Below are 27,648 nucleotides of genomic sequence, written 5' to 3'. Positions count from 1 at the left end.
CATCAGCTCACATGGGGCTGCAGTAGATAAGTGAGTCTCACAGTCAGGGAGGAACGATCCCTGATCCTCCCAACGCCTCTCCAGTGTGCCCCCCTTCCCTCACAACCCCCCTGCTTTCACTCTTCGTAACATGAGGCAGTCATTTTGTCATCCCAAATGATAAGAAGAAACAAGGATGGACAGGAGAGAGAGAAAGATGTTGGCAGAGAGTTAGGTGGAACAAATGATATACAACATCCATTCCTTAGACCTGCCAGAGATAACACTGCCCCGTGCCGAGTGCCTGGTGGGGTAACTGGAGCTCGGGCTGGGGGTTGGAGGTACTTGTGCAACAGCTGTCCTAGACTGAGTGATTATCAATGGGGGAGCTGCCAGTAAGATCTGTGGTTTGCACACACACACACACACACACACACACACACACACACACACACACACACACGCACGCACGCACACATGTGCATGCATACAGACACAATAATTTGGCTGAAATTCCTGGAAGAGAGTCAAATTTCTGGGGACATGTGTCCAGCAGACCTTTGCCTGACCCTTTATTAGTGCAAATATTGCTGATTCAACAGAATACTGGTGAAATCTCATTTACAAATTTACTTTACATTGCATTACGTTGAGTGGCAATTGATAAGTAGGGAATAGCTGGCTGCGTGAGGGAATGAGGCAGCAGAGAAGATGTTTCTGTTGGCCCGCTGCACCTCAGCCTTCTTTTTCATGTCGGTGAGCTCATTTAGAGTCAGTGGGTTTATGGTCCTGCTCACGTCTTTCTCATGACGGAGACCAGTCTCAGCTCGTGTGCGCGTGATGGACTGTGTTTGCTTCTGGAGAAGGCAGAAAAGTTAGTCGCAAGGAGGCTGGGGTAGCGGAATAAATCAGATTCTATTCTGACCAGTATCGCTTCAGCTTAATTAGTTTTCTATCATACACATTGTTTTAAACAAACCTTAAAAAAGCAGAAAAAGAGACTAAATTAGAATTCACCTAGAAAAAAACAAACAAAACCAAAACGAAAAATATGCAACAACAATGAATAGAAATTCTGCGTCTTCATTTACTGGGGGAACACAGGTTCCCCTTTTATACATTTTATATAACTAAGGTTGATCCCAGAACTGTAAGAATTTCATCTTATGTTCATTTTATAGTTGGGCTTTCATTGTTTCAGAGGAAACATTATCAATCATTACAGGAATCCACCCAGTGTATTCGGGGTTTAATTGGAGTCTTCTAGCAATAGAGAATGAAAGCTAGATGTACCGATGTATCCTGTCAACCTGAAACTGAACCCTGATTTGTAAAATCAGGCTGTTTGCTAATATATACTATAATTACTTTCTTGCAACAATTCACGACTTTCCTGTTCAAGAAAGCTAAAGTTCCACCCCCCAAATGGGTGGCATGGTGGCCCAGTGGTTAGCACTGTTGCCTCACAGCAAGAAGGTCCTGGGTTCGAACCCCAGGGCATCCCAGGTCCTTTCTGTATGGAGTTTGCATGTTCTCCCCATGTCTGCGTGGGTTTTCTCCGGGTGCTCCGGTTTCCTCCCACCATCAAAAAGACATGCATGCTAGGGTTAATACTCCTGTCTGTGCCTCTGACCAAGGCATGGCAAGATGAACTGGAGTTGGTCCCCGGGTGCTGCACAGCGGCTGCTCACTGCTCCTAGCTATATACAGCTAGGATGGGTAAAATGCAGAGTGAATTGCATTGTATGTATGTACAAATGACAAATGAAGTGTATTCTATTATATTCTATGTCAGCCACATCTTCTGTATGTCTCTAGTACATCCCATGGAGGGGCTTGGTCTTACATGACACCTCCTCTTCTTCTTGCTCCCCTCTTTCTGTCTTCTGCTGCCTGGGGTACTCACTCAGCAGTTCATCCTGCGGGGCTGTTTTTCTGATGTAGTCATGGATGTTCCTCGTTCCATCCTGGATAGTGGTTCTGAGACTCATTAATTCTCGGCCCCCATCTTTTAGCGTTTTGTACAATCTCAGGCTGCTGGACTTGGGTGGAACCCTCCGTGCATTGTCTTCGTCGTCGTTGGCGTCTCTCGTGTCCGAGGATCCATTCCAAGAGATTAAGGTGTGTGCTTAAAACGGAGATGGCTTGACAGTCCAAGGTGAGAATAGAAGAGGCCAGAACAGTGTGGACAGGGAACAGCAGGGCGTGGACCCATTCCTGCGGGTCTGTTCTTGGCGGATTTTTCGGCGGCGGCGCTTTTCTTCTGCATTCGTTCGTTTGTCTGTTTCAGGCTTGATGGAACCAGCCAGGCAGGCAGCTCTCCAGTGTTTTCCATTTTCCGCTACTTTTTCCCAGTTCTTCGGGTCGATGTTGAAGGTGATCAGCGTTCCCTTGATACATTTCTCGTAGCGATTTTTGGGAGTTCCTCTTTTTCTTTTACGTTCAGTCAGTTCGGAGTATAACATTTGTTTCGGGGGTCTGTCGTTTGGCATCCTCTGGATGTGGCCAAGCCATCACCAGCTGCTCCGTGCATTGTAAACCTACCCTAACCCTAACCCTAACCTAACCTAACCTAACCTAACCTAACCTAACCTAACCTAACCTAACCAAAGGAGGCAATGGGTTCTAGCCAAAGCTTGAATGCTACGCGGGACGTGTCTTGCCAAGAAAAGCAGTGGATCCATCGTAACGCGTCTCCGCTGGTTAGCTCCCCTATCAGTTAGCTAGCCATCTTTTCAACAGTATATGCCGGACAAGTGCGGTTTCAGCAAACAGTGTCAACAATCAGATGGACAAGTGCAAGACAAGGCTTGTAAAATGTGTTGAGAGTAGAGTGGCTCTTAAAGTATTTTAATTATAGGCTGACTTTGACATCATATAGAGTGTTAAAACACACCTTTTCAGGTGGAACTCAAAAAATACTTAATTTGATCATGGAAATTAAGATTAAAGTTATGGAGAAATCGTGGGAAAATAATTGAAAACTATTAACAAAAAATGTTTATACATATCCAGGTCCAGGAGCACATATGTGATTTGGGAGACATGGAAGTATCATGCTGTTTTGGGGAAGGATGGCCATATGTTCAGGGCAGTCTTAGCTCTGTCACTGCAGGTATGATAACCACACAAGGAACACGAAGAGCAGGTGTTTGGATGGGAGTTACCTTATGCAGATGAGAAACCTCATGCAGATGAGAAAGAACTGTCTGGCTCAGGCTCAGGTAAAGAAATGTTAATACCAAAATATATAAAGGAAAATGAATTCTGCACCAACCCTAGTTGAGTGAATTCCTAGAGCAGAAGATGAAGAAGATTCCCAACAGAACTGCTCAGATGCAGAGACAGGACCTGATACTAGTGTGACCAAAACTGTAAGAGGAAAACCACCCCCTGGTCCCCCAAGGCTTGAGCTTGACAGTCCATTAGCTTGGGAATTTAGTTCCCTAGACTGGACTGGACTGGACATTCTCGACAACAGAATACCTCGGACAGAGTGGCTAGTTTTTCCTGCTGGTCTCCCCAGCATGTAGACAGTGTTAAGTGCTCTGATATATGTCCACGGTGCAAACTTGTTATTGCAAGCAAGATAGCAAATAGGGAATCCCTTGTAGCCCTTGTAATCGTCAGTGTCCACAACATCCACTTTACATAATGACTATTGGTCCAGTAGAGAACATAATTTCACGCAGCCACACGTGCATTTTCATGATGTGTGACGATGTCACAAGATGGCTTTCATTCGGATATTTTCTGCAGTGGGGATTACAAAAAAGTCACTGGCCAAAGGAGCCACTTCATCTTAAAACTGCTCAGTGAGGGTTTTTTGCAGTATGGTGGATATTAAAGCGGTGGAGATTTGTCCTTTCCGACCACAGGCACCTAGAATTGAGAAATATCTAATCTACACTTACAAGTTCATGAATAGGGAATTTGTGGTAGACTCGGGGTTTGACTGAGATTAGCGGCTTCCGATGTTTGTCTGTTTTATGCGGACACAAGCAGTTCGAAACTCCCTCTGATACCACAAGTCATTTTCTGAGTGCTTTTGTCAGTTAGTGACATACCTTGGTTTCTCATAGCATTTTACCAATACTTCGCTCGCTCAGTTGTTCTCCTCCCTGCATTGCATTTGTTTATCGTCCATTTACCTCATTTACCCTGCTTTTATTCTGACCTTGTTTTCAGAGCTGCACTTTGCTGCAGCAATTTTTCTTCCTCTTCTTTTTTTTTTTAGATCTTTCCCCTTTTTTATCCACAATAGTATTTGGCCGATCACCCCACTCTCCGAGCCGTCCCGGTCGCTGCTCCACCCCCTCTGCCGATCCGTTGAGGGCTGCAGACTACCACGTCTCCTCCGATACATGTGGAGTCACCAGCCGCTTCTTTTCACCTGACAGATAGGTGTTTCACCAGGGAGGCGTAGCGCGTGGGAGGATCACGCTACCCCCCCCATTCCCCCTCCCCCCGAACAGTCGCCCCGACCGACCGGAGGAGGCGCTAGTGCAGCGACCAGGACACGTACCCATATCCGGCTTCCTATCCGCAGACACGGCCAATTGTATCTGTAAGTCGGAGGTAACACGGGGATTTGAATCGGCGATCTCCGTGTTATGCAACTGAATAGACCGCCACGCTACGCGGACGCCCACTGCAGCGGTTTCTAACAGCAGTAGTCCACAGCCAGCTAAATGGAGGAAAATCGCTGCAAAGCACGCACGCGCGCCACGGCTACTCCCGGTTCCGGCCACTCCAGCCCTGTTTTCCATGTCTCATGTCTCGTCCTGCTCTGACAGAACCATCCCAGTCCTGGGTCCTGTCCAGTTTTCCTCTGTTAACCATTTGCCCCAAAGCTGCTGTTGATTATTCAATTAAGTTTCTGTGTGTCTAAGTTTGGCTGTTTGGTTTGTTGGTCGCCGGAGCGTTCCACATCTGGACCACGTCCTCGTCATATGTGTTCCTGAGCTCCTCGTGTTTCCCACCTGTTACCGGGTCTGCATTTGGGTCTTCAAATCCTGCTCCTGCTTTGACACACACACACACACACACACACACACACACACACACACACACACACACACAGGCACTACCACCTGTCAGTTTCTCTCCACACCTGTTTAACACGTGGGCCTGAGTCTAGTCCCTCTGTGTGTGTCTGTCAATGTCTATAATCTCTCGGTGTTACCCGAGTCAATCCTATTACAGGCATTATTTTCTGTATTTTTTGTGTACATATTCTATATGTGTGAGTTAGTAACTTAACAACCCATGACCCACCATGTTTATTGTCTACGGCTTGTGTCCACCGTCAAGGTAAAACAATCGAGGGCTTAAACATTCTGCTCTGTTAGGGAAGTCATTGTCTGCATTGATTATTTGTGAAGATTTGTTTGGTAACGCCCTCTTTTCTGTCACTCCATTTCCCCTCACCCACCTCTCCACTGTCCTCCAGGTCTATGTCCAGACTGGGAGACATGGGACCCCAGTCAGCCTGTGGAGAATGCCAGAGAGGCCATGCAACAAGCTGATGACTGGCTCGGTGTGCCACAGGTAACTTACCTGCAATGGGATGCCATGTGCTGCTCTGAGGAACATGTAGTCGATCTGTAAATGTTGCCAGGCATGAATATGGCGGCTTTAGAATCAGCAGTTGGCTGGATAATCACCAGCAACAATTTTATTGCGTCATAATCTGGTCCAGCGGCACGGTGGCGCAGTGGTTGGCGCGGTCGCCTCACAGCAAGAAGGTCCTGGGTTTGAGCCTCAGGGTAGTCCAACCTTGGTGGGTCACCCTGGGTCGTCCTCTGTGTGGAGTTTGCATGTTCTCCCCGTCTGTGTGGGTTTCCTCCGAGTGTTCCGGTTTTCTCCCACAGTCCAAAGACATGTAGGTCAGCTGAATCGGCCGTACTAAATTGTCCCTAGGTGTGAATGTGTGTGTGTGTCGGCCCTGTGATGGACTGGCGGCCTGTCCAGGGTGTCTCCCCGCCTGCTGCCCAATGACTGCCGGAATAGGCTCCAGCATCCCTGCGACCACGAGAGCAGGATAAGCGGTTTGGATGATGGATGGATGGATGGATATTACTCACTAGCTTCATTGTAGAGATTCTTGGTAAGAGACCACCACCGCTACACAACTGTTGTCTTTTGGTGGGACTGAAATCTAGCCTTAATTTTGTCTTTTAACAACAACAACAGAACAAACTCTTGTCTCAGTGAAAGTGCTGATGGCTTCCTATTATCTATGACTTCTCTATTGTGCGGTAGTTTATTGATGGTTGCTATTATCTATAATAGGCTGCTAATTTCTGCAAGTTGAACCAGAAGTACCTCAGCAATGTGATATACCATTTATAATAGTCGACATTTTGGCTAATAACTCAACTTGCAATTTTGTTTTCACTTCCAAATACTTGATTTGGATAAATGGACAGTTGGCACACGTCTGATGCTCTTGTTCAGTTGCTTTGTAAAGCTGAGTTTATCAGTTGTTCTGTCTCCAAGATGTCCGAAATGTTACATTCCAAAAACCATTTGTTGAATCTTTTTAGTCTAATGAGCTTTTACTGGCAGGTAAAAAGGATACAGCAGTCTATTTCTATCCTTTCTAACACTGGGTTTAGAACTGTCTTCTTTTATGACATAAAGGGGCATTTAATGTATCTATTACTACTACTACTACTACTACTACTATTTTTGGCTGCTCCCATTAGGGGTCACCACAGCAGATAATGTTTCCATCTCTTCCTGTCCTCTGCATCTTCCTCTGTCACGCCAGCCACCTGCATGTCCTCCCTCGCCACGTCCATAAACCTCCTCTTTGGCCTTCCTCTTTTCCTCTTCTCTGGCAGCTCCATATTCAGCATCCTTCTCCCAATAGACTCAGCATCTCTCCTCCACACATCTAAACCATCTCAATCTTGTCTCTCTTGCTTTGTCTCCAAACCATCCAATCTGAGCTGTCCCTCTAATATACTCGTTCCTAATGCTGTCCTTCTTCATCACTCCCAATGAAAATCTTAGCATCTTCAACTCTGCCACCTCCAGCTCTGCCTCCTTTCTTTTCATCAGTGCCACTGTCTCCAACCCATATAACATAGCTGGTCTCCCAACCATCTCGCAAACCTTCCCTTTAACTCTTGCTGGTACCCTTCTGTCGAAAATCACTTCCGACACTCTTCTCTACCCACTCCACCCTGCCTGTACTCTCTTCCGCACTCCTCGTTACTTTAAACAGTTGATCCAAAGTACCCCGTCACTGCTACTCCCTGCATCCTCACCATTCCACTGTCCTCCCTCTGGTTCATGCATGTGTATTCCATCTTGCTCCTACTGACTTTCATTCCTCTTCTCTCCAGTGCATACCTCCACCTCTCCAAGCTCTCCTCAACCTGCTCCCTACTCTCAGTACAGATCACAATGTCATCCACAAACATTATAGTCCACAGAGACTCCTGTCTGATCTTGTCTGTCAACCTGTCCATCGCCATTGCAAACAGGAAAGGGCTCAGAGCTGATCCTTGATGTAATCCCACCTCCAAATTGAACCCATTCGTCATTCCTACGGCACACCTCACCATCACACTGCCCTCATACATATCCTGCACTGCTCTTACATACTTCTCTGCCACTCCCAACTTCCTCATACAGTACCACACCTGCTCTCTTGGTACCCTGTCATCTGCATCCTCTAAATCATCTCTAAACAAAGACACAATGTAATGCCTTCTGACTTTCTCTATACTTCTCCATCAACATTCTCAAAACAAACATCACCTCTGTAGTGCTTTCGTCGCACGAAACCATACTGCTCCTCGCTTATCATCACCTCTCTTAACTTAGCTTCCACTACTTTTTCCACATCGTCATGTTGTGGCTGATCAACTTTATACCTCTGTAGTTACTACAGGTTTGCACATCACCCTTATTCTTGAAAATCGGTACCAGTATGCTTCTTCCACTCAGGCATCCTCTCACTTTCCAAGATTGTTTTAAACAATTTAGTTAAAAACTCGACTGGCATCGCTCCTAAACAGCTCCATGCCTCCACAGATATGTCATCTGGACCAACTGCCTTTCCAATCATCATCCTCTTCATAGCTGCCCTCACTTCATCTTTGCTAATCCACTGCACTTCCTGATTCACTATCCCCACATCGTCTCATTTTCTTCATTCATCAGCCCCTCAAAGTACTCCTTCCACCTTTTCAACACTCTCTCCTCACTTGTCAGCACATTTCCATCTCTATCCCTTATCACCCTAACCTACTGCACATCCTTCCCAGCTCAGTCCCTCTAGATCCCTCAGCTAATCAGTACAAGTCCCTTTTTCCTTCCTTAGTGTCCAACTTCTCATACAACTCACCAAACGCCTTTTCCTTCACCACCTCTCGCTTCACTTTATGCCACATCTCATTGTACACCTGTCTACTTTCTTCATCTCGCTGACTACCCCATTTCTTCTTTGCCAACCTCTTCCTCTGTATACTTTGCTGTACTTCCTCATTCCACCACCAAGTATTATTGTCTTCCTTCCTCTGTCCAGCTAACCCAACAAGTACCTTCCTTGCTGTCTTCCTCACCATTTCTGCAGTGGTTGCCCAGCCTTCTGGCAACTCTTCACTACCACCCAGTGCCTGTCTGAACTCCTCCCTGAACTCCACATAACAGCCTTCCTTCTTCTACTTCCACCATTTGATCCTTGGCTCTGCCTTCAATCTATTCCTCTTCTTGATCTCCAAAGTCATCCTACAGACCACGACCCAATGCTGCCTAGCTACATTCTCCCCTGTCACCACCTTGCAGTCTCCAATTCCTTTCAGATCATGCCTCCTGCATAAGATATAGTGCACATGTGTGCACTTTCCTCCACTGTTGTACGTCACCCTGTGTTCCTTCCTCTTCTTGAAATATGTATTGACCACAGCCATTTTCATCCTTTTCACACAATCCACCACCATCTGTTCTTCCAAATTCCTCTCCTAGACACCATACCTACCCATCACCTACTCATCACTACTGTTCCCTTCACCAACATGCTCACTGAAGTCCATTCCAATCACCACTCTCTCCTCCTTGAGTACTCTCTCCACTACTTCATCCAACTCAATCTAGAATTCTTCTTTCTCTTCCATCTCACACCCAACTGGTGGGGTATATGCGCTGATAACATTCATCAATGCACTTTCAATTTCTAGCTTCACACTCATCACTCTGTCCGGTACCCTTCACCTCTTGACATACTCTTCCTCCAGAACTACACCTACCCCATTTCTCCTCCCATCCACACCATGGTAGAATAGTTTGAACCCACTTCCGATGCTTCTGGCCTTATTCCCCTTCCACCTGGTCTCTTGCACATAGCATATCTACCTTCCTCTCTCCATCATATCAGCCAGCTCTCTCCCTTTACCAGTCATAGTGCCAGTATTTAAAGTTCCAACTCTCACCTACACACTCCTGCCCTTCCTCCTCTCCCGCTGCCTCTGGACATGCCTTCCCCCTCTTCTTCTCCTTCACCCCCAAGAGTAGCATAGTTTCCACTGGCACTCTGCTGGCCAACAGTACCGGTGGCGGTTGTTGGTAACCCGAGCTTTGACCGATCCAGTATGGAAATCTGATTTATGAGCCGCATATTTGATTTGGTAAAGATTTTACGCCGGATGCCCTTCCTGACGCAACCCTCCCCATTTATTTGGGCTTGGGACCGGCACTAAGAATGCACTGGCTTGTGATCCTCAGTGGATGGGATTTGCATTTAATGTATGATTGCAAGTAATTATGTTTTAGAAACAGAAGCATAGCCCATGTTTACCATTATGGTTGAAACAATTTTCCATATCTGATTCAATACTTTTTAAATGAGAGCCAACTAAGTTCCAATGGAGAAAAAAAAATAGATCAGGGTGGCTCAGTCGGTTGAAGCTTGTACCATGAATTGTTCAGGCCTAATTGCAGTGTCCCAGGTCAAAATCTGGTCTTGCGACCTTTTGCTGCATGTCAAGGGTTCAGTCATCATTTGTTTCCTGTCTATCCCAACTATCCTGTCTAACGAAGGCTATTAAATAGAAAAAAACAAGAGAAAAAAAAGACACAAATCGATCAAATGAAATTGCAGAAATCGGGAAATTTGAAATGGATTCTAAGTATGTGGTAACTGCTTTGGCCACAGAGCTGAATTAGCTTACAGCATGATTCCTGGAGAGAACGTTTGCATGTTGGTATAAAATATGATTAAGCTTGTCTTGGTCAAGCCGAGTTACACATCAAGATCTGAAGTTGAACCCAAGATCTAAAATATGAATTGAATTATAAAGTATGCGTTTACTGTGTGCATGCTTGCGTGTGTGTTCTAAATCAGAGAAGACTGTTGAGAGCATTTATAGCCTGGCCTTAAACTCAAGTTGTTTTTCACGTGTTTGGTAGAAGTATTTGGAAACACCAGGGCTTGGAGTTTGTCGGCCTTTTATGTGGGTGTAATTTTTTTCACCCATTATGAACTTTAATTGTACAGATCAAACAGTTGTGCTGGCTTCATCTTCTAGACAGAGCCCAACTCCGGAGCATAATATCAGGTGCTATAAAATTTGACTTGGGCTATTTCTAGGCATGCCTCCTCAGTTATACAGCTACGGGTTCAAATTAGCTGGCCGAGGACTCACTTCTAATATATACGCTAGCATTTACAACAGGCAACAATCGCTATGTTGTACTGTCAGTGATCCACACCAACAACTAAAATACTTAGTTTAAACAAATGCATAATTAACTGCCTTTAAAGCACTTCAGGGTTTGAAGCGTTAAAATCAGTCTGCATTAGAATATTTAGTCAAATGCAATATCTTCATTAAAACTATACAGAGTATAGAAATCCTTTTTTACATTACAAAGATGTGGTTTGTCTTCAGCAAATTAGTTGATGTTAGAACTGGCTCAGCCTTGACGGCAGACGCGGCAGAGTTTGTCACGTTGAAGGCTCACAAGAGCAAGCCACCGGTAGTGGGGCCTGGTCTGCAGTCACCTCTCCTGACTGCAAACCGGTTTTCGCCACTCAACAGCCCTATTGATAATCCTACTGGTCAGCGTGCCTCTCCCACTCCAGTTGACAGAACAAAGCAATGCAAGCTAGTGATAGGAGAATCCATTACCAGCAATATCAGAGTAGCTTCGCCAGCCTTGATTCACTGTTTACCCGGGGCCAGAGTCTCTGACATAGAGGATAATCTTAGGGTGCTGGCATCACAGACGAAGATTTAGGGAACCCAGGGACCACTACTTTCAGCAACATTGTTATTAATGTCGGCACCAATAGTGCTAGGATGAAGTGATCAGAGATCTCAAAATCTAGCCCAGTCAGGACACTTGAGTTGGCCAGAAAGATGTGTCAGCATTGATTATTTGTCTCTGGTCCCTTACTCGTGAGAGGTAATGATGAGATGTACAGTAGGCTCACCTCAATGAACTGCTGGCTGAGTCATAACTGTAATGAGAATGGATTTTGTTTTGTTGATAAATGGCCTTGTCTCTGGGGGCTGCCCTTACCTGCTGAAAGTGGATGGCATTCACCCTACTGTGGACGGTGCTGCTCTTTTGTCTAGCAATATAGATAGCTGTCTACGTGTAGTTTGACACTAGGGACTTATTATTCAGCAGGTTGCAGGTGATGAGAGCCTGCTAAGTTTAACTAACTAACTAACTTAGTCAATGTGTTTAGTCAGGGAATGTCCCAAAGTATAGATTATCAGACTGAAGGCTTAGTCTATAACATTGGGCATGTCTCCCAACCCTGATGTATTGTGCCCAAGCTCTCCTCTCCTAAATGTGTGAATCACAATAATCTAATAATAATTCCTACCACTGCTGGTGGTGAAATGTGCAACAAAATACCAAATAAACTACAGAACCAAACATCTAATGTTGTCAAAAGTGTGACAAAATATCATCCAAAGCGTAGGTCTTCAAAATTGTCAACTAATAATACTAATTCCAATTAATATTTCCTCTATTGGTAGCTCTAAAGTTCTGCCTACTACTACTACTACCACCACCACCACCACTACTACTACTACTACTTTCGGCTGCTCTCGTTAGGGGTCGCCACAGCGGATCATCCATTTCCATCTCTTCCTGTCCTCTGCATCTTCCTGTCACACCAGCCACCTGCATGTCCTGTCTCACCACATTCATAAACCTCCTCTTTGGCCTTCCTCTTTCCTCTTCCCTGGCAGCTCCATATTCAGCATCCTTCTCCCAATACACCCAGCATCTCTCCTCCACACATGTCCAAACCATCTCAATCTTGCCTCTCTTGCTTTGTCTCCAAACCATCCAACCTGAGCTGTCCCTCTGATATACTCGTTCCTAATCCTGTCCTTCTTCATCACTCCCAATGAAAATCTTAGTATCTTCAACTCTGCCGCCTCCAGCTCCACCTCCTGTCTTTTTGACAGTGCCACTGTTCTCCAACTATTCCACCCTGCCTGCACTTGCTTCTTCACCTCTCTTCTGCACTCCCCATTACTCTAAACAGTTGACCCCAAGTATCTAAACTCATCCACCTTCATCACCTCTACTCCTTGCATCCTCATCATTCCACTGTCCTCCCTCTCATTCACGCATAAGTATTCCGTCTTGCTCCTGCTGACTTTCATTCCTCTTCTCTCCAGTGCATACCTCCACCTCTCCAGGCTCCCCTCCACCTGCACCCTACTCTCCCTACAGATCACAATATCATCCGCAAACATCATAGTCCACGGAGACTCCTTCCTGATCTCATCTGTCAACCTGTCCATCACTGTTGCATACAAGAAAGGCATACACACACACACACACATACAAACATAAAAACATACATACACACACACAAATTTTCATGTTTCATCTTTTTCCCTCTTTAGATAACAATTAATGCTCGCATATATTTACAGATGCTTTCTTAATTGTCATGCAGTATACTCTGTGCTTTCATCCAGAAAACTGTCAAACAACAAAGGCACTAAAATGAGCAGTAAATCTAAATTAATCCAAGATTAAAACATTTTCAAAGAGTTTTGTACTTTTTAAAATTAAAAAATTAATTGGTTTCAATAATCAGCAACTTTAAGTAAGAAAGAAGACTCACAAGTATGAATGCCGAATAGCTGAAACTAATACAACCCAGTTGTACATGCAGGTGGCTGGTGTGACAGAGGAAGATGCAGAGGACAGGAAGAGATGGAAATGGATGATCCGCTGTGGCGCCCCCTAACGGCAGCAGCCAAGAGTAGTCGTAGTAGTAGTAGTAGTAGATGTTTTTATCCGTGTCAGAGAGTGAGAGAACGAGAGATAGTGAGAGAGGGAGGGTGAGGAAACATTTTTTTGGCGTGTGTGTGTGGGTGTATATGGGGGGGGGCTCCACCTGTCTGGCAGAGAGTTAATTATCATTCAGCACAAGTCTTTCATGTGTGCAGCAGCTGCTACAGGGCTGACTCAGTAATTACTATTGTGCACATTTTCTCTCACTCTTTCCATCCTGACACGCCATAAGTCTGCTCATTATTAGATTGTTTTGTGTGTACGATTAAGATTCCGTTGTTGTGATTGTACCTCCAACAGGTGGCGTTCTCTAATCACTGATAACGTTACATGACTCTCAACTAATTCAGTATTTTGCATGTATTTCCTCATATCTTTGCAGCCCTCTTGCTGTGCTCCAGCCTTTAATGGAAAAACAGACCCTGCTGGGATTTTGGACAACCCCCTCCAAATTCACCAGTGTGCCTTTCGGATGTTTTGCTGCGAGTTACTGGACTCGTTCCATTGCCTTTTAATTAATGGAGTTCTGTGTAGGGAACTGTAGCTCCTCTCATTAGTCTTTATTCCAATTTAACGCCTCTCTTTGATGTGGTTTTAGCTGAAGGGGAAAGTAGTAAGCTCTTATTGATTGACTTAACAGAGTTAATTAGCAATTAATAAAGTTACGTGGGGTTTTCCAGTGAAACGGATTCTGTTTTTATGTGTTCACAGTTGAAACGTTGTGCTCTTTGTGGTTCATCTCGCAGGTGATCGCTCCTGAGGAGATCGTAGATCCCAACGTGGATGAGCATTCAGTTATGACCTACCTCTCCCAGTTCCCGAAAGCCAAGCTCAAGCCGGGTGCCCCACTACGTGCCAAGACCCTGCACCCCAAAAAAGCGAAAGCCTATGGACCAGGTTAGGAGCCAATCCAAGTCATCTGGTTCAGCTGAACTCTTTATAGTCAAATTATTATATTTCAAGTATCGGTAAACATTATACTTGCAATGGGAGTGACCATCTGTTGTTAGCACCGTTTCCTCATATCAACAGAACTAATGGGGCAACTAACCAACCTCTGTGTGGAGTTGACATGTTCTCATGGGATTCTTCTGCCAGTCCAAAGGTGTGCTTGTCATGTGAGGGGAGTATGATTGAGTTTGTGTCCACGCATGGACTCTGCAATAGACTGACAACAGGTCCAGGTTGTTTTCAGGGACAGGTTCCGGTCCCCTCAACCCTGGAAAGCAGGACAATAAAATGGTTTGATCAGTGAAATTCATGTATCACACATGACAGTGTACATCTTTTACCACAATTCAGCTAGCTTTAGCAAAATATAACCCATATATATATATATATATATATATATATATATATATATATATATATGTATATATGGGTTTTATATATATATATATATATATACACACACTCACCGGCCACTTTATTAGGCACACCTGTCCAACTGCTCGTTAACACAAATTTCTAATCAGCCAATCACATGGCAGCAACTCAATGCATTTAGGCATGTAGACACGGTCAAGACGATCTGCTGCAGTTCAAACCGAACATCAGAATGGGGAAGAAAGGTGATTTAAGTGACTTTGAATGTGGCATGGTCGTTGGTGCCAGACGGGCTGGTCTGAGTATTTCAGAAACTGCTGATCTACTGGGATTTTCACGCACAACCATCTCTAGGTTTTATAGAGAATGGTCTGAAAAAGAGAAAATATCCAGTGAACGGCAGTTCTGTGGGCGAAAATGCCTTGTTGATGCCAGAGGTCAGAGGAGAATGGCCAGACTGGTTCGAGCTGATAGAAAGGCAACAGTAACTCAAATAACCACTCATTACAACCGAGGTATGCAGAAGAGCATCTCTGAACGCACAACACGTCGAACCTTGATGCAGATGGGCTACAGCAGCAGAAGACCACACCGGGTGCCACTCCTGTCAGCTAAGAACAGGAAACTGAGGCTACAATTCGCACAGGCTCACCAAAATTGGACAATAGAAGATTGGAAAAACGTTGCCTGGTCTGATGAGTCTCGATTTCTGCTGCGACATTCGGATGGTAGGGTCAGAATTTGGCGTCAACAACATGAAAGCATGGATCCATCCTGCCTTGTATCAACGGTTCAGGCTGCTGGTGGTGGTGTAATGGTGTGGGGGATATTTTCTTGGCACACTTTGGGCCCCTTAGTACCAATTGAGCATCGTGTCAATGCCACAGCCTATACCTGAGTATTGTTGCTGACCATGTCCATCCCTTTATGACCACAGTGTTCCCATCTTCTGATGGCTACTTCCAGCAGGATAACGCGCCATGTCATAAAGCTCGAATCATCTCAGACTGGTTTCTTGAACATGACAATGAGTTCACTGTACTCAAATGGCCTCCACAGTCACCAGATCTCAATCCAATAGAGCACCTTTGGGATGTGGTGGACCGGGAGATTCGCATCATGGATGTGCAGCCGACAAATCTGCAGCAACTGCGTGATGCTATCATGTCAATATGGACCAAACTCTCTTGAGGAATGTTTCCAGTACCTTGTTGAATCTATGCCACGAAGGATTAAGGCAGTTCTGAAGGCAAAAGGGGGTCCAACCCGGTACTAGCAAGGTGTACCTAATAAAGTGGCCAGTGAGTGTATATATATGCATTGGGGTAGGGTGCAATGCAGGATGGGTGGCAGGCAAAGGCGGGGACCAGGGCGTGCCAACTTCTGGCATTGCAGACTGGTCCAGGAGAAGCAGCTGGGAGGAGACCCCGGGGTAGACCCAGAAGTCGTTGGAGGGACTACATGTCCATTCTGGCCTGGGAACGCCTTGGGATCCCCCAGGAGGAGCTGGAGGGCATTGCTGGGAAGAGGGACGTCTGGAGTGCCCTACTTAGCTTGCTGCCACCACGACCTGACTCCAGAGAAGTGGCTGAAGATGAGATTTTATATATATATATATATACACTACCGTTCAAAAGTTTGGGATCACCCAAACAATTTCGTGTTTTCCATGAAAAGTCACACTTATTCACCACCATATGTTGTGAAATGAATAGAAAATAGAGTCAAGACATTGACAAGGTTAGAAATAATGATTTGTATTTGAAATAAGATTTTTTTTACATCAAACTTTGCTTTCGTCAAAGAATCCTCCATTTGCAGCAATTACAGCATTGCAGACCTTTGGCATTCTAGCTGTTAATTTGTTGAGGTAATCTGGAGAAATTGCACCCCACGCTTCCAGAAGCAGCTCCCACAAGTTGGATTGGTTGGATGGGCACTTCTTTGAGCAGATTGAGTTTCTGGAGCATCACATTTGTGGGGTCAATTAAACGCTCAAAATGGCCAGAAAAAGAGAACTTTCATCTGAAACTCGACAGTCTATTCTTGTTCTTAGAAATGAAGGCTATTCCATGCGAGAAATTGCTAAGAAATTGAAGATTTCCTACACCGGTGTGTACTACTCCCTTCAGAGGACAGCACAAACAGGCTCTAACAGGTACTATTTAGTGAAGATGCCAGTTGGGGACCTGTGAGGCGTCTGTTTCTCAAACTAGAGACTCTAATGTACTTATCTTCTTGCTCAGTTGTGCAACGCGGCCTCCCACTTCTTTTTCTACTCTGGTTAGAGCCTGTTTGTGCTGTCCTCTGAAGGGAGTAGTACACACCGGTGTAGGAAATCTTCAATTTCTTAGCAATTTCTCGCATGGAATAGCCTTCATTTCTAAGAACAAGAATAGACTGTCGAGTTTCAGATGAAAGTTCTCTTTTTCTGGCCATTTTGAGCGTTTAATTGACCCCACAAATGTGATGCTCCAGAAACTCAATCTGCTCAAAGAAGTGCCCATCCAACCAATCCAACTTGTGGGAGCTGCTTCTGGAAGCGTGGGGTGCAATTTCTCCAGATTACCTCAACAAATTAACAGCTAGAATGCCAAAGGTCTGCAATGCTGTAATTGCTGCAAATGGAGGATTCTTTGACGAAAGCAAAGTTTGATGTAAAAAAAATCTTATTTCAAATACAAATCATTATTTCTAACCTTGTCAATGTCTTGACTCTATTTTCTATTCATTTCACAACATATGGTGGTGAATAAGTGTGACTTTTCATGGAAAACACGAAATTGTTTGGGTGATCCCAAACTTTTGAACGGTAGTGTATATACATAAAATCTCATCTAATGATGAATAAAAGCCAATAGATGAGTTTACATGTTTTAACCAAAACCTGTACTAGCTGGTTTCGTTAGTAAATGTCTGTTTTTTTTGTGGTTAAAATTAAGATTTGCAGGCCGAATTTATTACTATGAAACTTGCTTGGAGACCACGTCACAGATCTACTAATCCAAGCCATTTCTTTAAGCCTTTGCATTTTTAATTTACCAAATGAAAACCAAAATAACCTCAATTGTTCTTCAGCAACTTTATGGCCAACAGTTTAATTTGTGACGTTTTCCACATGACAGCACGACGATCTCTCAAGTCTAACCTGCAAATGATTGGTTTGCAGTATTGTGTAAAAGTTGTCAGATCAACATTATTATTAAAAGGGTGTCCGGGTAGTGTAATGGTCTATTCCATTGCCTACCAACACAAGGATTGCTGGTTCGAATCCCCTTGTTACCTCTGGCTTGGTCAGACGTCCCTACAGACACAATTGGCTGTGTCTGCGGGTGGGAAGCCGGATGTGGGTGTTTGTCCTGGTCGCTGCAGTAGCGCCTCCTCTGGTTGGTCGGGGCGCCTGTTCGAGGGGGGAGGGGAACTGGGGGGAATAGCATGATCCTCCCACGTGCTACGTCCCCCTGGTGAAACTCCTCACTGTCAGGTGAAAAGAAGTGGCTGGCAGCTCCACATGTATGGGAGGAGATGTGGTAGTCTGCAGCCCTCCCCGCATGGGCAGAGGGGGTGGAGCAGTGACTGGGACGGCTATGGGATAATTGGCCAAGTACAGCTGGGGAGAAGACACTGTGATCTCAAAAAAATAAAAAATCATTAAAAATGTTTATATATACATTTATAATATAATTAATATTAAAAATAAAAAATATGACTTATTTTTAATAATAGTCATATTTGTTCTTTGAATATTTTAGAATCCCTCTTCTTTTCTGTTGTTTCCTCCATCAGGTATTGAGCCAAGAGGCAATATAGTGTTGAAGCCAGCTGAGTTCTTGGTGGAGACTGTGGAAGCTGGTCTTGGTGAGGTTCTGGTTTATGTGGAAGACCCAGAGGGGCACACAGAGGAGGTAGGCTCACAGAATCCCATTTGCTAGACTCTTCTTCACTTCCCTGAATTGAGTTTCTTAATTGTATTGCTAGCCAAATGCACTGTAATGAAAAATCTAAATCATTTAAATCAGTATGTCAACCCCTTAATCCTAAATATCATACCTACTCTGTCCATCCACATTCTTCCCTTTGAAAAACTAGGCCAGAGTGATCCCCAACAATGACAAGAACCGAACCTATTCTGTTGTCTACCTGCCCAAAGTTGAGGGTCTCCACAAAGTAAGGAAAGACAAAAACAGTTTTTATCCTCAGGTCATCATTTATTGAAGGAGAGAATACAGTAGTAGTCAGTCTGACAGGGTTGTGTGTGTACACGTCCTCACAGGTGAAGGTGCTGTTCGCCGGGCAGGACATTGACAGAAGCCCCTTCATGGTGAATGTGTCAAAGGCACTGGGAGATCCTAACAAGGTGCAGGCCAGAGGGCCGGGGTTGGAGCCTGTGGGCAATGTGGCAAACAAGCCCACCTACTTTGACATCTACACTGCAGGTAGCACAAAAATCTTACTTGATGTTAACCCCATCTCTTAAAGTTCTGTCACTCTGAAATGAGGTTACATAAGCTTACCATCGATGGGCATGAGGAATAAATCAAAAAGTCACTTTTTTTTAACTTATTTTCAGTCAGGTACTGCATCATTGAGTTTTTTTGAGGTCTCTGCAGTCCTACCAGTGAGGTAAAGCTTTTAAGCAGGGTGAAATTAATGTTTAAATCACATTTTGATGACCTGTGCATAGGGCTGTGCGATATGACCAAAATCTCATATCACGATATAGGTCATTCATATCACGATAACAATATATATCATGCTATAGGTCATTCATAGCACGATAATGATATATATCACAATATAGGTCATTCATATCATGATAACAATACATATCACGATATAGCACATTTTCTCTAAATTCAACGAATAGTTTTTATAAAATGACCACATGGAAAGGCCAATTTATTACATTTTGAATTATATACTCCACAAATAAAAGGTGCTTATATCTGATTATTTTCTCCTTTTTATTTAGAAACTTTTATGATTCTCGCATAGGTGGTAAAGCCGCTAGTGGTGTTTGAGTCTGTTGTGGGGACCGGCGCGTGGCATATTTTCAAAAGTACAGTTCTCTGGTCCGTGTCAGACTTTTCATACCCTACATCACATCCATACGATAGAATCAGAAATATTTTATTCATCCCCGAGGGGAAATTGGATCCTATTACAGACACTCACACTCTAGAAAGAAAAAACAACAAGACACAAGACAACAAGAAAATAGAAACAAATAGAAACAAGAAAAACAGAAATAAATAGAAGATAAAATAGGAAATAGAAACGAGAACAAAATATGTAAATATATGTGCACCATGCTCCAGTATATAACACCCTATCTACACTGTATAACTGCAGCATGAAACAAACAGAACAAACAAACATCAGTATAAAATAAGTCAAAGGACCAGTCTAATGACTATTGACTCAGAGTGTCTGACAATCTGAGGGAGGAGTTGTAAAGTTTTATGGCCACAGGCAGGAATGACCTCCTGTGGCACTCTGTAGTGCATTTCGGCAGAACAGCACATGACTTCCAACAGCATCCACCTCTCAGAAACCACCACCAGAGAGTTCGGCCCCACCCCTACAATGTCGCCAGCCTTTTGGATCAGTTTACTGAGCCTGTTTGCATCCGCTACCCTCAACTTGCTGCTCCAACACACAACAGCAAACAGGAGAGCACTGACCACCACAGACTCATACCACATCCTAAGCATTGTGTGGCAGATGTTGAAGGACCCCAGTCTCCTCAAAAAGTAGAGATGGCTCTGTCACTTCTTGTAAAGGGCATCAGTGTTCTTAGCCCAGTCCAGTTTGTTGTCTATATACAACCCCAGGTACTTGTAGTATTCCACAGTGTCCACACTGACCCCCTGGATGGAAACAAGGGTCACTGGTGTCATGTCCCTCCTCAGATCAACAACCAGCTTTGTCTTAGTCAGATTGAGCTGCAGATGGTTCCGCTCACACCATGTGACAAAGTTTCCCGCCACAGCCCTGTACTCAGGACATCCTCGCCATTGCAGATGCATCTGACTAAACGAAGGAAGTAGCCCCTCTTTTAGGGACAAGCGCCCCGTTTTGTCCTGGCTGGTTGAATTCCTTCTGTTCAGAATTACCCCTTTCTGCATTACGTTCACTGTCCTCCATGTTTGTTTGTATTGCTTTCATGCAAATTTCCTGTCTGCGTCCGTGCTGTGCAGAGTGGAAAGGGTCGTCCATATGACGAAAAATATTGCCGTAAAGAGTGTGATTTGCGACACAACGAGATAAATGATAGCACTTAATATGAAACGATAGACATTTTCCATCATCACAATATATATATTGTCATATCACACAGCCCTACCTATGCAGTTGATTTTGAGATGGAAGATGGCTCTGTCTGCGGCACTTCTTAACTGTACAATACTGTAACAAACGTACAGTGACGTTTGAAGACATCGCTGTCTTGCACTTGCATTACTGTAACATACAGTGAAGTGCAGCAGATGGAGGAAATTCGAACTCAGAATCAACAGCACAAATACATGATTTAAATTTTTTGTTTTACCCTGGCTAAACACTTCATCCCACCAGCAGGACTACAGAGACCTTTTACTATGAAAGATGTAATACCTGATTGAAAACAGGTAAAAAATTGACCGTTGGAATATTCCTCATGTCAAACTTATGTGGCCCCAACTCAGGGTATCAGTTTACAAAGAGATGGGGTCATAAATTGGGTCAACTTAATGTATACTAGTAGCAACATGATATTTGTATGATATTCATTAATTCATATTCTTTGTGACAGCTACTTCGATAACGTTGTCCCACCTCTACTGTTTTTTCACACGGGGCCCAAGTTGTTTGAAACACATGTCATACCTAATGCATGCTGTGCCTCCTTCTTGCCCTCAGGGGCAGGTGCTGGAGATGTGGGAGTCATCATCGTAGACTCTAATGGCAGGAGGGATACAGTGGAGATCATTCTTGAGAACAAGGGAGACAGTGTTTTCCGTTGCACTTATGGCCCAGTTTTGGAGGGGCCTCATACCATCTATGTGACATTTGCAGGGCAGCAGATTCCCCGAAGCCCTTTCACTGTCCACATCTCCGAGGGTGGGTTACACACAGCATGCACATATGCTTGCTTGCACAGGCAAATGTACAAGTTAGACATTTATGCTAATGATGACCCACAATAGACATGTTCAATTGTGTTCAAAAGACTTCTCCTAATCCACTCCTATTTCTATCTAATCAGAGTGTCGAGCAGATTTCTAAAGCCCAGAATGACCAAATGAACTGAAGGTCTTGACATTTCTGTAGCAGTCTAGGTGTGGGTCTGGAACGTACTGTACAGCATGTCTGTGCAGTTACAGATTTCAGTTCCGATTTAACCCACCCTGACCCGTCCTGGCTTCTCTGAGTAGTGGGGTTTGGCTGAAGCTGTGTGCTCTCATGGTTTTGGGCTGTGGTGCTCGTCCGGTCCGATGGTGTTGCTGGGCCTGGAGGTCATGCGTTTCTACTCCACTCCTTTCCCCTTCATGTGTATGTATTATTACTGTTGTTCCCTCCCCTCAGCTCTGCAGAGCGCCCTGCCACCCAGCTCTCCGGTGCAGATAATTCCCCAGTCCATACGCACCCCACCCACAGACAAGACAAGGAGAGCCCCCCCTCCAACACCGCCCAAACCCAGGCGACAAAGTTAGTACAGGCCGTAGGCCAAGGGGGGACGTGACTGGAGCCTGCTTGTGCTAGCCTGGTCCCTCCTACCTCAACTCAAAACCATCCCTCGCCTCAGAGCCCTCCCTCAACAGGAGGCTTTCCCAGCTTTGATAGCATGTGCCAGCGCTTAGCCTCCAGAGCCTTCATCAGCCCAGCAAATGATAGCTGTGCGTGTGTGTGTGTGTGTGTGTGTGTGTGTGTGTGTGTGTGTATGTGCTCTCATCTCAACATCTGGAGTCAGTATATGAGCCAGGTGTTTGTTGGTTTGGATGGTCACCTTTACAATCACTCAGAGCAACGACCACGTCTTAAACACATCATTAAAACTCTGCAGAATTTTTTTCCATGTTTAATTCAAAACCTGAATCTGACACATTTGAGTCTTGTACAGTAGATGAAAGTTTTCATTACTTATACTGGAATAAGACTAGTGCCAATAACAAAACCAAAGAGCAAAACGTTGCCTGAAACAACTAACATCCTTAAATTAAAATTCTTATTGCCTGATGTAATTCTTTGTAACACGAGGAGAGTGAATGTCAGTGTGACCCTTCAGATGAGTCTGTTCTCCCCACTTAAGCCTTCATTGTCATAATCATCATCAACAACATCTTCAGCTTCATCTTCCTCATCAGTTTCCTGCTTGCCGTCCCCTCGCTCCTCAGTTCTAAAGCAGTAACCCAGCCTTCCTCCAGCTAACCCTGACATTAATTCACAAGCTAACGGTACATTTATCATGAGGTCAGTTTTGGTTAACAAACTCTTGTCATGTAAACAAGTGTTTTCATTAAAATCTATTGTATAAACCTTGAAATTATTATTTTTTTCCCCAAGCAGAGGTACACTTAATTTTCCTTTGACAATAAGTCAATACACATAGGGTTGTGCAATATGACGATATATATCATGTGACCAAGGGCGTAGGAGAGTTTTATATGGGGGGGGCCTCTAAGGGGGGGGTCTGGGGGCATGCTCCCCGGGAAAAAAACCCCAAAAACAAACGGTTTTAAACTGCAATTTTACAAGTTTTCAGCAAAGAACAACATGTTTCAGGGCCATATGACAAGGGCTCCCCCAGAAGGTTAAAATTATTAGCTATTTTTAATTTCGGCAGCTAAATTAACCATTTTAAAGCTATTTGACACAAAAACGTAAAGCCTAGACATATGCACATCATTGAGACAAATCATGGTAGTTGGTTAACACATTATGAAGTTACCAAACTACCAAAACACAGTATTGTGAAATGAATGTAAATGCTATATAAAACACTGTATTCACAATAAGGTTGATGTAAGCCGTTCCGTATTAACGTTATAACCTTTAGAATTAATTTGCGTGTGACTATCACAACGTCTCTGCTAGCTAAAGTTAGCCTTCCCGCTCATTGACTAGTATTGACAGGAGTTAGCAAAAATACATTTACTTAATTAAATACATGTGTTTCAGCCTCAGGTGTCATCATAACGACATGTTTATCTTTTAAAAATGGGTCAGTACACTTTGTTTGTGAGGGAATTTACAAACCTGTGAACGATGATGAACAGAAGTGGATTCGCCGTTGCTGCCTTGAAAAGTTGTGAGCGCCACTGCCGCGTCACCGCAGTCACGAGTCAGCGGGCCGCCTGTACCGAAGACGTGGGGGGGGGTTGTTGTTGTTAACAACTAATCATTTTACATATTGTGGGATGGGAATGACATGAATGCTGGCACATACTGGGAGTATATGTCCAATATTGTATATATTTATGCATATACCTTGTAGTGGATGTTCTTGTTTATTGGGGGGGCTTTTTCGACCCCCCCACATTAAGGGGGCTTGTCCCCTCCGCCCCCCCGTTTCGACGCCCTATCTTATCGTTTCATATCGTTTACGTCGTTGTGTCGTAAATCACACGCTTTACGGCAATATTTTTCGTCATTTGGACGTCCCTCCCGCTCTCTGCACAGCGCGGGCGCAGGCAGGAAATTTGCATGAAGGCGATACAAACAAACATGGAGGACAGTGAACGTAACGCAGAACGACAACAGAACAGAACAGAAGGACTCCGACCAGCCAGGGCAAAACCAGGAGCTTGTACCTAGAATAGGGGCTACTCCTATCACATGGACGTGGTTTAGGTATGAAAAGTCTGACAAGGACCAGAAAACAGTACTTTGCAAAATATGCCGCACGCCGGTCCCCACGACAGAGTCAAATACTCCGGTCCCCGAGCCTCTTTTACCACCTACGCAAGAACCGTAAAAGGTTCTAAATAAAAGGAGAACAATACGCAAATATGAGTAAGTACCTTTTATTTGGCGAGTATTTAATTCAAAATGTAAAAAGAAATGGGCCTTTCCATGTGGTCACTTTATATTGTAACGTGCATGGATAAGAAGACACGCTGGCCGCTGGCTGGCGAGTCTGAGCCTTTAGTCGAGCGGTTAGCGATGCCTCCTGCGGTGCGGGCGATACGGGTTCGCTTCCCGGCCGCGGCAGTTCCTGTGGTTGCGTTGTCTCCCGAATTCGCTACATTGACGTCAGAAGTGGGATGGAGCGACCGTAAGGCCATCGGAAACGTGTGCGCTACATTTGGTCGCGTGTCTTCTTATCCATGCACGTTATAAACTATTCAATGAACTTAGAGAAAATGTGCTATATCGTGATACGTATCGTTATCGTGATATTAGTGGCTTATAATCGTGATATGAGATTTTGGTCATCTCGCACAGCCCTACATCACATTATCTACCCTGGGGTTACTGTTGGTGCAACATAATGTCATTCTGTTTATTGTTGTATTTTCATCATCCACTGAAACTCTAGAAAAAAAATATGTGCAGTTTTCAATTTATCGTTTTGATTCTTCCCATGTGACCATGTGAACATGAACCTTCATATTTGCTCTTTGCCTCAGTGCTATTTAATATGATAACCCCCTATTTCCTTTCTTTTTTTCCAATGTCCATCTTGCCGGCTGCTTCTCCTCAGCAGTCACAGCAGACTGTGCTTCCCTTAGCACTGTTCAAGTCACTAACAGCCCAACCTCTGCAGCTGTGTGTTTGTGTGTGTGTGTTTCCTGAGTGTGTCAGATTCACTATTGTCCATCAACCATTTCCTCACATCTCCTGTTGATGGTTCCATGTAGCCTGCAACCCCAATGTGTGCAGGGCCTCGGGGAGAGGTCTCCAGCCAAAAGGGGTGAGAGTAAAGGAGGTGGCCGACTTCAGGGTCTACACCAAAGGGGCTGGCAGCGGAGAACTCAAAGTTACAGTGAAGGGACCAAGTGAGTTGAATAATAATAATAATAATAACAATAATACTACTAATAGTAATAGTTGATAATGCCTTTAAAGTGGCAATCTTGAAGATTCTGGTTGCATTCTGTCTTGGGCCGACGCTTCCCAGGAGTCATTTCAAAACTGCTAACTACTTTTTCCACTACAACATCATCACCCAGCAGCGTTTGGTTAACCAGAGAGGGTAGAAGGACAAAACGCTGCAGTGTGACATCACTTCCTGTATAACATTTTGGGATTTTTGGTGGGAATGTTGCCACAGACACGTTTGTATTTCTCCATGTTACTGAAAATGACTGAAACGTTATGGCGTCACATTATTTGGCGAAAGATAGCAACTTGATGAAGTCCCCCCCCCCTTTTCTCCCCAATTGTACTTGGCCAATTACCCCATTCTTCTGAGCCATCCTGGTCGCTGTACCACCCTGGTCACTGCGCCACCCTCCACCCCGTCTGTTGATCTGGGGAGGGCTGCAGACTACCACATGTCTCCTCCGATACATATGGAGTTGCCAGCTGCTTCTTTTCACCTGACAGTGAAGAGTTTCACCAGGGGGACATAGTGCGTGGGAGGATCACGCTATTCTCCCCAGTCCCCCCCCAAACTGGTGCCCCAACCAACTAGAGGCACTAGTGCAGCGACCATGACACATACCCGCGTCCAGCTTCCCACCTGCAGACACGGCCAAATGTGTCTGTAGGGATGCCCAACCAAGCTGGAGGTAATGTGGGGATTTGAACCAGTGATCCCTGTGTTGGTAGGCAACGGAGTAGACCGCCACACTACCTAGACGCCATGAAAATGTTTTTAAGTGAGAATTTTCGAGATTGCCACTTTAACTGTGAATGAAAAAACTTTTTGGTAAGAGTTCGTTTGTTTCAGAGTCCTTTGAGGAGCCAGTGAAGGTGCGCGAGGTGGGTGATGGTCTGTACGAGTGTGAATACTACCCCGTCCTGGCAGGCAAATATGTTATCACCATCACATGGGGAGGACACACCATCCCACGCAGGTAAGACCCGTTCAGTTATCCCCATAAATACACAGTAGCACCAACTCAAATCGAGAGTTCAAGTTCTTTCACGAGGTCTCTGCAAATCAGTCATTACCTGTTAATGATAATAAAGTAATATCCAATAGAAAAATGATGAAAACTTTTCTGCAGTCCATTTGAGGTGCTGGTGAGTGAAGACGCAGGTCCTCAGAAGGTGCGGGCTTGGGGTCCAGGTCTGGAAACGGGCATGGTGGGGAAAAGTGCCGACTTTGTGGTGGAGGCCATCGGCACAGAGGTGGGAACTCTGGGTACGTCCTGCTCACAGATGCGTGTCGATCACATCAAGATCTCTGTCTGTCTCGGGTTCACTCTGAGTGTATTTAGCACAGCTATGTTATCACTTTTAGCCAAAGTAAAATGTTGGCACTTCATTTTTATTCACACAATAGAATTAAACATCATAGAAAAAATAACAAACAAAGAAATAATAAAGACAAACCCTAATGTCAACTGGTTGGTTTTTCTTTCCAGTCATAAAAATAAGTCAACTCAGTCAGTTCAGAGCTCAGTGTTTCTTTTATTTCTACCCGGGTAGCATGTCTGTAGCGTCTTGATGCATGTTCAATAATCCAGGCAAGGAAATCCCAGGAAGTTGAATCATCTGGACACAACGTTTACTGAGAGAAATGTTTTATCACTCATCTAAGTGACCTCTTCAGTCACAATTGACTGCAGGTATCTCTTCACTTATAAAGAGCACAGTGGCATAACGACCGAAAACAATGACCAGTTTCATATGCAAATTACTGTGACCATTAACTAGAGTTACACTGGCCATGTGTACTGTTCACAGAGGATTGTGGAATAGTTGCATTCACAGCATTGTAAGATGGTGGGAGATGTACTGTTAAGCCCCCCCCCCCCCAGTTCAGGGACGGTCGTTTCCTCTTCACATAGGTGGCCTCTTTGACTCCCCTATTAAATCAGCATTCCTCCCATTCAAGGATGTGCACATCCTCATCCTTGAAAGAGTGGCCACTTGCCTGTAGATGGTGTAGACTGTGTAGGT

General features: G+C 44.5%; 1 protein-coding gene across 1 annotated transcript in view; it reads left to right on the top strand.

The window, feature by feature from the left end:
- Positions 1–27,648, top strand: part of flncb (filamin C, gamma b (actin binding protein 280)) — a 164,772-nt gene that overhangs the window by 56,577 nt on the left and 80,547 nt on the right. The window contains exons 3-12 of the mRNA XM_056277281.1: positions 5,432–5,529; positions 14,016–14,166; positions 18,382–18,500; positions 18,685–18,762; positions 18,869–19,031; positions 21,496–21,696; positions 22,162–22,284; positions 25,437–25,574; positions 26,471–26,597; positions 26,751–26,887. Of these exons, the coding sequence (XP_056133256.1) occupies positions 5,432–5,529; positions 14,016–14,166; positions 18,382–18,500; positions 18,685–18,762; positions 18,869–19,031; positions 21,496–21,696; positions 22,162–22,284; positions 25,437–25,574; positions 26,471–26,597; positions 26,751–26,887 (1,335 nt within the window). The remainder of the gene's footprint in view (positions 1–5,431; positions 5,530–14,015; positions 14,167–18,381; positions 18,501–18,684; positions 18,763–18,868; positions 19,032–21,495; positions 21,697–22,161; positions 22,285–25,436; positions 25,575–26,470; positions 26,598–26,750; positions 26,888–27,648) is intronic.

Source organism: Lampris incognitus, chromosome 3, assembly GCF_029633865.1.
Source record: "Lampris incognitus isolate fLamInc1 chromosome 3, fLamInc1.hap2, whole genome shotgun sequence".
Lineage (NCBI taxonomy): Eukaryota > Metazoa > Chordata > Actinopteri > Lampriformes > Lampridae > Lampris > Lampris incognitus.
This window is presented reverse-complemented; position numbering and strand designations above follow the sequence as displayed.